Genomic DNA, 12,564 nt, shown 5'->3' with positions numbered 1-12,564 from the left:
TCATCCAAACTGTACAATTTTGTGATTCTGTGAAGATAAGCCATCTTAAATGTTTTTACTTTCAGCAGTCTAATATATGATATTCAAAAAGTGGTGGTAGGTTTCTGGGTATTTTTGAAGAACTATATTTTCTACTCCCTTAAAAGATGCAAGTAAAAATAATGGCTGTTTTACAATCCTGATAATGTGGTCCTTTATGCTGCATTATTTTGTGTGGGTAACACTGAAGGCATTTATGAATACCAGACTGAACAGAACTAAATGTTCTGTGACTCAAAGCTAGTTGGAACCACTGTTCATGTTGGTTCTTAGAGGAAAAGTATAAGAGTTGGGTGAAAAAGAAAGGTAGGGAAGTTTGGCCATTGCCTGAATGATACAGTGCTTAAGAAAATAAGAAAAGAGGGTTTTTTAATCTCTTTTGGATTCACTGTAAATAAAAAATGAATAGCAGTCACACACATACACAAAAAGAAAAAAGAAAAAAAAAAAAGAAAAAAAAAAAAGAAACTAAAGTTGTGATCTTTAAACTGGATTAGGAAAAATGGAGGGGTCAGGGAGCTGTGTCTGAAGTCACCACTGAAATCCTGATGCTACTGGAGCTTGTGGAAGATTCAGCATTTATTTCAGTGGTCACTGTTTAGTGCCATTCCTTACCGTTATTCTTATTTGTGGTTATATGATTTCCACCCCTTCCAGCAAGTGAAAAAAATGCTTTAGAACCTCCTTGTAAATAGACCAATTATAGGATATTCTTGCTTTCTGTTCTTTCATAATTAATGTATACATTTAATATACACTTATTATAACTTTGTGCTCTAAATTACTGCACTGTGTGGTGTTTTTTTTGTGAATGAATAAGCCTTTGTTTTTTTCTGCTGGATAGTAGCACACTTGGAAGGCAAATTAACTGTACAGAACACGTATTTCTTTTTTTTTTTTTTTAAAAAAAAAAAAAAGCTCATCACATATCTTGTGTTTACTGAATGATTTTAAGAAAAAATGTTAAAATTATTGGATGCCAAACTCTGAAGAGAGTTGATATACAGACAAGAAAACTAATCTTACTACGAAGAGCACAGTGAATGTCCATAATTACTATCTACAAGGCACACTAGCTAATATAACACAGCTGGAAGTGATACTTAGTTTAACAGTAAACTGAACTTTCTGACGTCAGAGCAGTTGACTTATCACCAGCTGTCTCTAATTTACATGTATTTTATTTTCCCTTTTTTGTCTAGCCAGAGGTGGCTTAGTTTGCTTAATCTAATGGTTGGAGATGAGAAACAATACATTCATAAGCATGCATGTATTTTTAAGACCGAAGATACACATACAATGCAATAATATGTTACAGAAATATAAACAGAAAATTGATGAAAGAACTGTGAGAGGTGGATTTTTAAGGTAACATTTTCACAGATCGTGCTACAAAGGGCCTGGATCCTTCACTTTCTGGTGCAGTGCCTCTTTTAATGTGAATACATCAGAGCCAATGATCCGAGATCTCTTCTTCTTCCAGAAAATCAGGTTTTCTTTTCGTTACACAGAGAGGTTTGGAAGTCAGTTATCAAAGTTTACTATCTTAGAAGGATAGTTGGAGACAATGGAACGAAGCAGGTCCAGTTTTTTACTTTTTTTTTTGACTGATTGGTTGCATCAGTTCTTCAGTATCAAATTAAACAGGAGTTGAAGTCCTTTTGTATTAAAAGATATTTTTTTTTACAGCAAGAGGTAAGTAATTCTTAAATTGCCAGCAAAATAATTGATATGGTAAGGCTATCTCAACCATGTGCTTTGTGTAGCAAGTCTATTTGTCAAACTTCTTAACACTTAAAGTTGGCTTTTACTATAGTTATTGTACTCAAGATAATATATCATTTCAAATACTGAAGACTGTGGTATTTACAGTGTGTTTATTTGTAGCTACAGCTCTGTTCAGCTTAAAGATTCCCAATATAATACTTTATAAAAAAAACAGTATCTGGAATCACCTGAAGAATGAATTTCTCTGTAGACTAAGCTGTGGATTTTCTCCTTTTCTTAGGGAGATACACATCAGAGAGCGATGTATGGAGCTTTGGAATCCTTCTGTGGGAGACATTCAGTTTAGGAGTATGCCCGTATCCTGGAATGACCAACCAGCAAGCACGAGAACAAGTTGAGAAAGGTAGGGAATGAAAGAAATGCTATATACATCCCTGAGGATGTAGTAGAAAAGAAAGATAGCAAGTAAATAATATCTGGAATTATTTATCTGGAATTAGCTATCTGGAAATGTTAGCAAAATATTGTGAAATGATTTATTTGATAATTCTAACAAACATAGATGTGTATTAAAAATGAAAAGGAATACATTGATGTAAAGGAGGAAGAACTTCTAGTGTATTATATGTATGCATAATATATAAAACATACATGTGTGTTACTAAAAGGTAAGATGAAGAGAGGGTGAATTTACTGCTATGCAAAGCAGAGGCTTGAGCAGAATGAATTATTTAAGATTATGCTAATGCACCTATAAATATTCTAAACTACTAGAAGAAAAAAATCTCTATCTTTCCATCTTCTATATTAAAGTATTTCAGACAAAGTTTTATCAGTTACAGAGGAAAATGGTAAGCTGCTTGAGCCATGAAAGCTGCATTGCTCCCCTACAAAATAATCAAAAGACTTTTATTAAAGTAGCAAATAACCATGAGCAGGATTTCAGGACTTTGATGTATTTTCATCATATTTAGTGACATTTCAGAACTCTATGTAGTACTACTAAGTAAAACAGATTCTAAATTAGTAAAACTGGTAATTGATTTTTAAAAAGCGTAGTTTGGTGGTGGCGTGGTCACTGTTGTTGATTATTATCACTGTAGATGACCACCAGAGCTTATCCTTAAAAGGCTAAAACAAAAATTCAATCTTTGTCAAAGCAGAGACATGTATGTAAAAATAAGTTTTACTACCTAATTACTGTTTGAATCCACTGCAAAGAAATTGGTCCAGATGAAAAATTAAGAAGTATTTTTTTGCCTTTCTAGTTTTTTTGTACTATGGAAAAACATTCCTGATGGCCCATCAGAAATTCTCTTTCAGTTTTTCTTCTAGAATTATCATTCCTTGTATCACCATGTTTTTCTGGTTTTCACAAAATTACAGTTCATCTGTTAGGATAGTCAGCTAGGATATTCCAGACTTTCTTCCTGATTTATCTGTCTCAATTCCTCAATCAGTATGAGTCATCAGTACATTTAGTTGCTTGAATGCTTACAATTAAATCAGGATAATTTAAATCCCAAATTGAGTATATAGAATCACTTCGCTTTAGAGACAAAAAGTAGTTGCTGCCATCACTGTTTTGAAGAATTAGTTTATAGGGACAACTTCATGAAGGAAAGCATTTTAATGTGGCTTCATATTATCTGTGTGTCTTAGAGCTCATTCGTTCTCCTTTGAAGTTGCACGGATCAGTCTTGCATCTAGAGCAAACACATATCAAAATCAGTTCTTTGATTTACCCGTTGTGTGAGTATAGTGTCATTTATACTCTGCTTTACAAAGAGAGAGATTTCTAAAGTAAGCCTGACGTCACAGAGCTGTGTTAGCTGTAGAACCCTGTGTGCCAGCCCATTGTGCTGTTCTCTGCCTGTAATTAACCCTGAGAGCTGTATTTGGTAAACAGTTCACAGAATGACAGAATATCTGAGGTGGACAGAGACTTCTGGGTCCCGTGTGGTCTCCTGTTCAAGTAGGGTCACTCAGAGCATGGTGCCCAGGACCAGGTGACTTCAGGAGATCTCCAGTAAGGAGACCCCACAACCTCTCTGTACAGCCTGTGCCAGTGCTCCATCACCCACATAGCACAGAAGTGCTAGCTGATTTTCAGAAAGAGTGTCCTGTGTTCCAGCTTGTGCCGATTGCATCTTGGCCTGGCATAGTACAACCCTGAAAAGAACCTGGATCCATCCTCCCTTCAGGTATTTGTACTCAATGGTGAGATATTCCCTGGAGCTCTTTTCTTCACCAGGTTGAATCCAAGCATTTTAAGCCTTGACTTAGAGGAGAGATGCTTCAGTCTCCTCAGTCTTTGTGGCCCTCCTCAGGACTCTTTGCACTCTGTTCATGCTCTCTTGTAGAGGAGGGCTCAAAAATGGACCCTACTCTCCACGTGTGGCCTCATTCACCAGTGTTTAGAAAAGAAGAAGGATTATGTCCCTCCATCTGATGGCAGTGCTTTGCCAAACAAGGCAAAGTATCCCACTAGCTTTCTTTACCACAAAGGTACTTGGCGTACGTACTTCTGTCTGGCTCACATTCAACTTGGTGTCCACCAAGAACCTTGAGGCCTTTTCTACCAAGCTGCTTTCCAGATGGGTGGTCCCAGCATGTCCTGGTACCAGGGGTTGTTACTCCCCAGGTACAGGACTCTGCACATCTCCATGTAGAAATTTATAAGGTACATTTTTCCAGCTTTTTGAGTTTCCTCTGGATGGCAGCATGGCAGTGGTATGACAGCCATTCCTCCCAGTTTTGTGTCACCTGCACACTTGCTGAGGGTACACTCTGCCACAAGATCCAAATCATTAATGAAGATGTTAATCAGGCCCCATTACTGAGCCCTGGTGTATTTCTCTAATTACAGCCCTCCTAGTTGACTGTGTGCCTTCCTCTAGGCCTTACTGTTCAGCAGATTTTCAGTCCACCTGTCTGCACATTCAGACTGTATTTCAAGTGCTTCTCCATTCAGATCTACTGGGATGTATTGTTAATAGCCTCACTGAATGAGCCAGCCGTGTGCAGCCCAGAAGGCCAACTGTGTTCTGGGCTGCATTAAAAAAGGGGTGGCCAGTAGGGAGAGGGAGGTGGTTGTCCCCCTCTACTCAGCTCTTGTGAGGCCCCATCTGCAGCACTGCGTCCAGGCCTGGGGCCCCCAGCACAGGAAGGATGTGGAGCTCTTGGAACAGGTCCAGAGGAGGCCACTAAGATGATCGGAGGGCTGGAGCACCTCTCCTGTGAGGAAAGGCTGAGGGAACTGGGCTTGTTCAGCTTGAAGAAGAGAAGGCCCTGGGGAGACCTCATTGTGGCCTTCCAGTACTTGAAGGGAGCTTATAAACAGGAGGGAGAACAATTGTTTAAATTGGTGGATAGTGACAGGACAAGGGGGAATGGTTTTAAACTGAGACAAGGGGGGGTTTAGCTTATATATTAGGAGGAAGTTTTTCACTCAGAGAGTGGTGATGCACAGGAACAGGTTGCCAAGGAGGCTGTGGATGCCCCATCCCTGGAGGCATTCAAGATCAGGCCAGATGTGGCTCTGGGCAGCCTGGTCTGATGGTTGGCGATCCTGCACATAGCAGGGGGGTTGAAACAAGATGATCATTGTGGTCTTTTTCAACCCAGACCATTCTATGATTCTATGAAATCCCTTGTTCTGTCTCCTACAAATATGATGATTTCATCACAAAGATCTTCAAATTGACTAACTACTCCCACTGACTGTTATCCTTCATGTGCATGGAAATGGTTTCCAGGATTAGCTGCTCTGTGATTCATGTGAAGCTGACATACCTGTAGTCACTGTGTGCTTCCCTCCCTTCCTGAAGATAGGAGTATCATTTGCTTTCCTCCTTGTTCTTGGATGTTTTCTCCAGTCCTCTTGATCAATCAAGTACTATCAAGATTGGCCTCTTGGTGACATCAGCACTTGCAGTTGCTTCTCATCAGGTTCTATGAACCTACATATGTCCAGTGTGCTTAGGTATTCTCTGACCTGATCTTCTTCCACCATCTTGCTTATTTCTTGCTCCAGACTTCTCCTCTTGTCCCTCAGGCCTAAGATTCTTGAAAGCCAGTCTTGCTGGAAAAGACAGAGGAAAAGAAGGGATTCAATTCCTCAGCCTTTGTCCCAACATCCTATGCCTTCTTGAGCAGTGAGCTTACATTTTCCCTAGCCATTGTTTTGCCATTTGTGTACTTATCAAAGCCCTCCTTCTTGCTTTTGACATCCCTGGCAGGATTCCACTCTTGCTGGGGTTTTGTTTTCCTAACCTCAGCCTAGGTGCTTGGCCGTTGTCTTTGTATTCCATCCAACACACTCGTCCTCTTCGTGCTCCCTTTTTTTCGCTTGAGTTTTGCCAGGAGCTTATGGTTTTTGACTGCAGGGCATTCTGGGATTTTTGCTTTACTTCCTGCTCATTAGGAAGTTGCCCTTATTGCTGTGGGTACATCTCTTTAGTCCATTCATCTATGGCTTTTGAATTATCAGCTGCAAATAAGTGGTTATTCATTCTCCTGTTCATCTCTAAGTCATTGACTTCCTTCAGTTTTCAGAGCAGACTGCCTTCTGGAGCAAATCAGAAGAATATTAGTGTTAGGATATGTGGGAAAATACAAAAATAAGTTAAGAAAATGAGGGGGAGGAAAGGGAACTTCTTGAGGATACAAGGAGTGGAAGAGCAATGAAAATAAAGGTCTTTACATTTTGAAAGAGTAAAAGAATCTACTCCAGTCTTGGTTATAATTCCCATTATTAATGATTTTGCAGGTTGTTGCCCTCAGCAATGAGAAACATGTAGACAATCTACCCTACACAACTGAAATGTCACCTGAGCTTGGGTTAGATTAATATTTATCCATTCTTATGGGGTTGTGTACTGAAGAATTTGTTCATATTACAAGATGTAAAACTGACCCTCAATTATTTTTTAATTGTGAGCTTTGCACATTTCTTTTTAAATTTGTCAATATACATTAGTTTTCAGCGCTGAACTTTTTCCCCTTTTCTTGTGTACCAGGTTACCGAATGTCAGCACCACAGAAATGCCCAGAAGAAATATATAAAATAATGCAGAGGTGCTGGGACTACCATCCCGAGAACCGACCAAAATTCAGTGAGATTCAGAAAGAGCTATCTTCAATCAAAAAGAAAGTGACATAGTGATGTGCTAGTGCCAAACTCAATATGCGGGACTTGATTTTCCATTGACGTATTTTTTCCCCTTAAACACTATGCGTTTATACAACATTATTTGCAATATTCATTTAGGATTACTTTAAAATTAACTGGTTTTTATATACATGTGTACCATCTTGAATTATGTCTACACCTGCATTAAAGACATATACTGCCAAATGCTATATATCCAATCACAGTAATATTGTCATTTAGGTTACATGTAAATAGGAAAGCAGATACTGTAGATTTAAGGAACTGTGGCTTTTATGTGTTTTACAGCAAGTAACTGCTAATTTTTCAGAGTTTTTCTACTTAACACAGTCTTCTCACTCTGCTGTCCCTGTCTCAGTTGTCAACACCAGCAGCTCTCTAACATGGTGACTGTGTCATGCATGTTGGCCTTAAGACTGAAGACAGTTTTGACAAGTATTTCAGCTAGAAATTTTTGTATTTTTCAAATTCTATCTGCAACTTATTTTTTTTTTTATGATAGCTTGTTTCAAGGGTAAAGGTCAATTAGATTCTGGATGTAAGTTTGCTTACCAAACAACAAAATCCAGAAATTTATTCTGTAGAAAATTGAGCTACATGTTCATTTCTTACCATGCTATATTAATTTCTTAGGACTTTTGATATTATTTACCTATGCCCTTTAGTCTACCCCTTTTTTTTCCTATGAAGCCATCAGAATTCAGTAATGTGTCTTCTTTAATTACCTATGTTTGTTTAAGAAACAAACAAAATAACAGTCATTGAGCACATTCATTGTTAAGAGATACTGCAAATCATCTGTCTTCCAAAGAATAGGTAAAAACAATAGGCCAACAGAAAGAGGTTTGCTAACGATAGCAGCATTGTAATAGGTGACCAATAGCATTGATCTTAGAGGAGTTAAACAATGTGAATTTCTAGATTTGCTTTTGATCTGAAGTTTTTCCCTTAAATTGGCAATAACCCTCAGTGTGCTGTTGGAGCTTTTAAAAGGTTACACAAAAAAAAGCACATTCCATGCATAGTGTTGAAGGGAAAACACTATGTTTGTATGGCATGAGGAATTATCCAAGAAACCCAAATAAGAACTTATATTTTAAGTCTGTGACAGGTGAAACGAAGCAGAGTAGAAATACTCACCTTCTAAATTTTTAAAATCATTACAATCAGGTTTTAAAAGATGGGGGATAGACAAATTGTAAATGTCACCAAAAATAAAGGAAACTTGTTAAAAAAAAAAAAAAAAAAAAAGGTAACATTCCATAGTATAAGATACAGTAGACAGGGAATAGAGGAAAGGTACAGTGTGTTGCTCTGACTTTGTGTTCTCTTCATAGTGGGGATTATTTTCTTTTGTTTCTACATAGAAACAAAAACAAGTTACAGTACCCTGGTCTGAGCTCCAGAGTTAAGGTGCTTAAGATTTCTTCATGAATCAAATAAAATTTTTCAGATCAAGGAATGTCTGTTGCTGTTAATACAAGTAAACGGAGACAGAAAGTAACACAGCATTATTAGCCCTATGTAGTGAAATCTGTGGCTACACTGCATTTTTATTTCCCTTAAGGCGGCTTTTCTATCATCCACAGAATTTATGCTCTGTTAAAGCATGTTTGTGGTAGTGCAGGGTGGTAATGATTAAGGGCTATGTGTGACAAAAATATGTGTAATCTAAAAGAATTTGTCTGAGGGCTGCTCCGAAAGTAATGCATCCTGTTTTATTACGTTGGTCCATGACATCAGAGGCAGTTGATTGTGGTATGGCAGCAGAGGGGCAGCCTGACAATATGGCATCTGACATGGAAGTGTAGATGAAGCAAATGTGTGTCACTGAATTCCTCCATGTAGAAAAAATGGCACCCACTGGCATTCATTGATGCTTGCTGAGTGTTTGTAGAGCCTGAAGTCAGGTGGTGGGTGGTGCATTTCAGCAGCGGTGCCAGCAGTTTACCTCCACTGGTGCAGGTTTTTATAAGCACAGCATGCAGGCTCTTGCTCTTTGCTGGCAAAGATGCATAGCTCATGGTGGTGCCGGTGTTTGGAATTAATGTATTGTAGTCGAGAATTTGCTCTATCAAATAGTGTTATTGTGCTCTTTGTATCTGTCGTACTTTCCATGGAAGTCAGTGGGAGGCATTACTTCTGGAGCATCCTACGTGCATACCCTTTAAGGTGTAATACTTGGCAAACTTGATGGCCTGAATTGAAACTTCCTTATCAGGAAATTCCTTATACTGGACATATTTTCCTTATAAGGAAACTTCCTTATACTGGACGTATTTTCTTAGTACTGTATTTCCGAGTAGCCCAAAGATATTTTTCAAGAGCAGTGGGAAGCATTCTTGTTCATTTGTGTGCTATTAAGTATTACACACAGTTTGTGCCTTAATTTGCTTGTATGCTAATGCAAATGCAAGTGCACTAAGATTAAGAAATGCACCACAACGATATGGAAAAATCCCTGTCTCAAATCTATTGTTAATCCAACTGCTGGTCATTGGGTATGCACCAAGAAAGTCTGCAAGTAAGGGTAATGGTGTCTTCTCTATCAGCATTCATTGCTTCTCTGGAGAGTTGATCTTCTTCTTCTGTGAAAGAGATGAATTATGTTTCTTTGCTATATGCCCTGGACAGCAAAAAAACAAAAACAAAAACAAAAACAAAAAAAAACAACAAAAAAAAAAAACCTTCTTTTTAACGAAATCCTATTTTATTTGTCCATCTTGATTCTCATATATAGATAAGAAATGCATTCTTATTTATTCTGAAATGATTAACATTTGTAATTCATATCACAGTTCTGTTTAAATGTAGTGTACTTCTTAAAAAATGGGGATAATTCTGCAGCAAGAAGATATATTGTTGCTGCTGAAGTCAGCATAAGTTCAGCTAAAAAATAATCATTCTTCAGGAGAATACCAGCTTGAGTTTAAAATAAAATAAATTATAACACATATAAAAGGTATAAAATAAATTTAAACACATAGTCTCTTCAATTATTTAATGCTTTTTTTTTTCTTTTTTTTTCTTTTTTTTACAATTAATTTTTCAGTGTTTGTGGCAGAATTTGTTCATCTTTTCTCACTTGTAGTTAATGCCATTATACTTTAGGAAGTGCAGTCCCTACCTATGAATACTTAATCTCTAAGTTTCTATGAATTTCTTGCTGGAGGAGAGTTTACAGACAAAACTGCCCTATGGTGAAATGTAAGAGACAGACATAGTATTCAGGAACCAAAGTCACCATATCTGCTTTCTATGAACTTTTGATGACTGAAGTCTTGCATTATGCATAGGTTGTGCAAGTACTTGTGGCTGCATATAGCTTGTAGACTTGATTTGCTATGGAGAGTTCACAAAAAATGTCAGTCTCTCTTAGACATACAGTATTTCAAGTAGGTTCTTAAATCTGCACTCAGTCTCAGCCAGGTGGAGTCCAAAGGAGTTCTGAACTGTGTGCACTGCTAAATGGGAGGGACTCAGAATACTCTTAAGGGCTGAACCCAGATGTTATCTTCAGAATTCAGCTGTCGGTGAAATCATGAGGATTCCTCAGCATTTCAATTTCATTGGAAGCAAAGTATTGAAAAGCATCATGTCTGTAAGCAAACTCACTTCAGCAGAAGTGTAATCTTTTAGAAGTAGCACTCCACCAAGACCTTATCCTTCAAATGTACATTTTCGTCAGTTTCTAATAAAAACAATGAGGCAGTTTTTCATGTAGTGACTAAAGTTATTTTGCATTTCTTCTTCAGTTTGTAAAGTCTCGTCCTGTTTATGTGAAACAGAACTAGTTAAGGAAATAGTAGCTTATTGTTTAATCTGTGTCTTTAACCACCTGTTATAATTACCCACACCTGAAGCTTACTGATGTTATCCATTCATTATCCATTATGACTATTTTAACTACTTTGTTAAGCTTATTGCACCCATTGTAAAGATACTGTTGGTAAAAAGCACATGCAATAAATAAATAAGTAAATAAGTAAATAAACAAGTACTTCTCCTGAGGTTACATAGAATAACCAGAACCCAGAAGCATTTAAAAATGCTTTGCATCTCTTCCCAGATGTCCTGCTGCATGGATAGTACCAGTTGTCGTTAACCGCAAAGCCTGTGTCCTTAGGCTGTCACGTTCTCTACATGGCAGTGCCTGATGCATTTTCAACTGTGAATTATTGGAAGGGATGAGTTAGTGTGTAAATAGTGTCATCACAGATGATATTCAAGAGCATCACTTCTGGAGGTGGCTGGTTGTAACGAGCAGTGATAAATCATTCTAAGGATGGAATAAAAAGAAAGAGGCAAATAGGGAAAATCCACTTCCTATAACAGCTGTCTCATTTGTGGGCAGTGCTAATGTTGTTACAGCAGTGCACTTGTATTTGTAACGTTTTTATGACTAAGAGTAAATTAGTTTGCTATTAAAATAAGAGTTCATCAATTACTATTTTTTTCTTAAAGCATAAAAGAACTCGTGATATTCTTGTCAGGCTATTTCTTGGATATTGTGGAGGGAAGAATACACAGAGGATGGAGAGATGCCCCTTGTACCAAACAAGGTATTTTCTTTTTCTTCTTTCAGAAATAAAGAGCTTTAATTAGTAACAAAAAAGCACAGAGGAAGTCCTGTAGTCCTGAAGTTCTAAGCAATCATGGCTTAAGAGTGGTCTGCTAAATCAGCTCTATTAAGCAGGTTTTCTTCTGATTTCTACCTGCAGAAATGACTGTAAGAATGGAGTCATTAAACATTCACAAGTTACGGCTTATAAGAAAAAAAAGCATTAACAGCAACACCTATCATCTTTCTATAAGAATAACATCAGTAAAGAGTATTTTTTGTAGTCTTATACTAGAATCCCCCCAGCACAGCATTTCTTCCTAAAACACAAAAAGAAAAAAAGGACACCAAAAACACCAACAGGAAGATGTTTACTTTTACCCACGTAAAAGTCTCACGCTGAAAACCCAAAAATCCATTGTCAAATTCTGAATGCTCTTTCTAGTGTTGTCACTGATCCTTCGCTGAAGCAGATAATGCAGCTGTGATTTCAGCTCTGTCCATTTCTCAGCATTGCATATTTGTGCACTATTAACACTCAGCTTCACTTGCAGACTTGGCTTGGTGAGAGTGTTCCTGAATTGCCACTATTTGGAATTGCCATCTAGTTCTAGGACTACACAACCTTACAGACCAAGTACATAGCTGACATTTATGAGCTCTGAAAGAGGTGCATCTTCCTCCATTTAAACCATCCAAAAAGTTAAAGCATTTCTGCTTTTTAAAAGAAAAAGTCAGATTTCTTCTAGATTACATGTGTTGAAAACATGTGCAAGGACCTTCTGCTACTGAAAAAGCACAGATCCACATTGTCATCTCTATTTATAGTCAGCTCAGTCTTTCCTAACATATGAAGAAATCCCTGATTATCAAATTCAGTAGTAATATGAAACATTGATTTTGTTACGTAAACTTCACTCAGATCCTGTGCTTGAATTATTCAAGATCCTTCCACTGCTCACGGTGTGTGGGGGGTAATTCCAGCTGAGCTCTGCTGTAGTGCTCTGCGCCCTGCATCTCTGAACTGTTCCTTAGTTCTGACACTGCCACATACCACACGTGG

At 37.7% G+C, this 12,564-nt stretch overlaps 1 protein-coding gene across 1 annotated transcript in view; it reads left to right on the top strand.

The window, feature by feature from the left end:
* FER (FER tyrosine kinase) overlaps positions 1 to 8,196 on the top strand; it is a gene marked incomplete at its 5' end in the record, with an annotated part of 112,303 nt that extends 104,107 nt beyond the window's left edge. The window contains 2 exons of the mRNA XM_042822767.1: positions 2,048 to 2,170; positions 6,789 to 8,196. Coding sequence (XP_042678701.1) covers positions 2,048 to 2,170; positions 6,789 to 6,931 — 266 coding nt within the window. The remainder of the gene's footprint in view (positions 1 to 2,047; positions 2,171 to 6,788) is intronic.
* Between the last annotated feature and the right edge of the window lie 4,368 nt (positions 8,197 to 12,564).

Source organism: Centrocercus urophasianus, unplaced genomic scaffold, assembly GCF_019232065.1.
Source record: "Centrocercus urophasianus isolate 14NV4802_14NV808 unplaced genomic scaffold, USGS_Curo_1.0 seq_21, whole genome shotgun sequence".
Lineage (NCBI taxonomy): Eukaryota > Metazoa > Chordata > Aves > Galliformes > Phasianidae > Centrocercus > Centrocercus urophasianus.
Note: the sequence above shows the minus strand (reverse complement) of the source record. Positions and strands in the feature narration are given on the sequence as shown.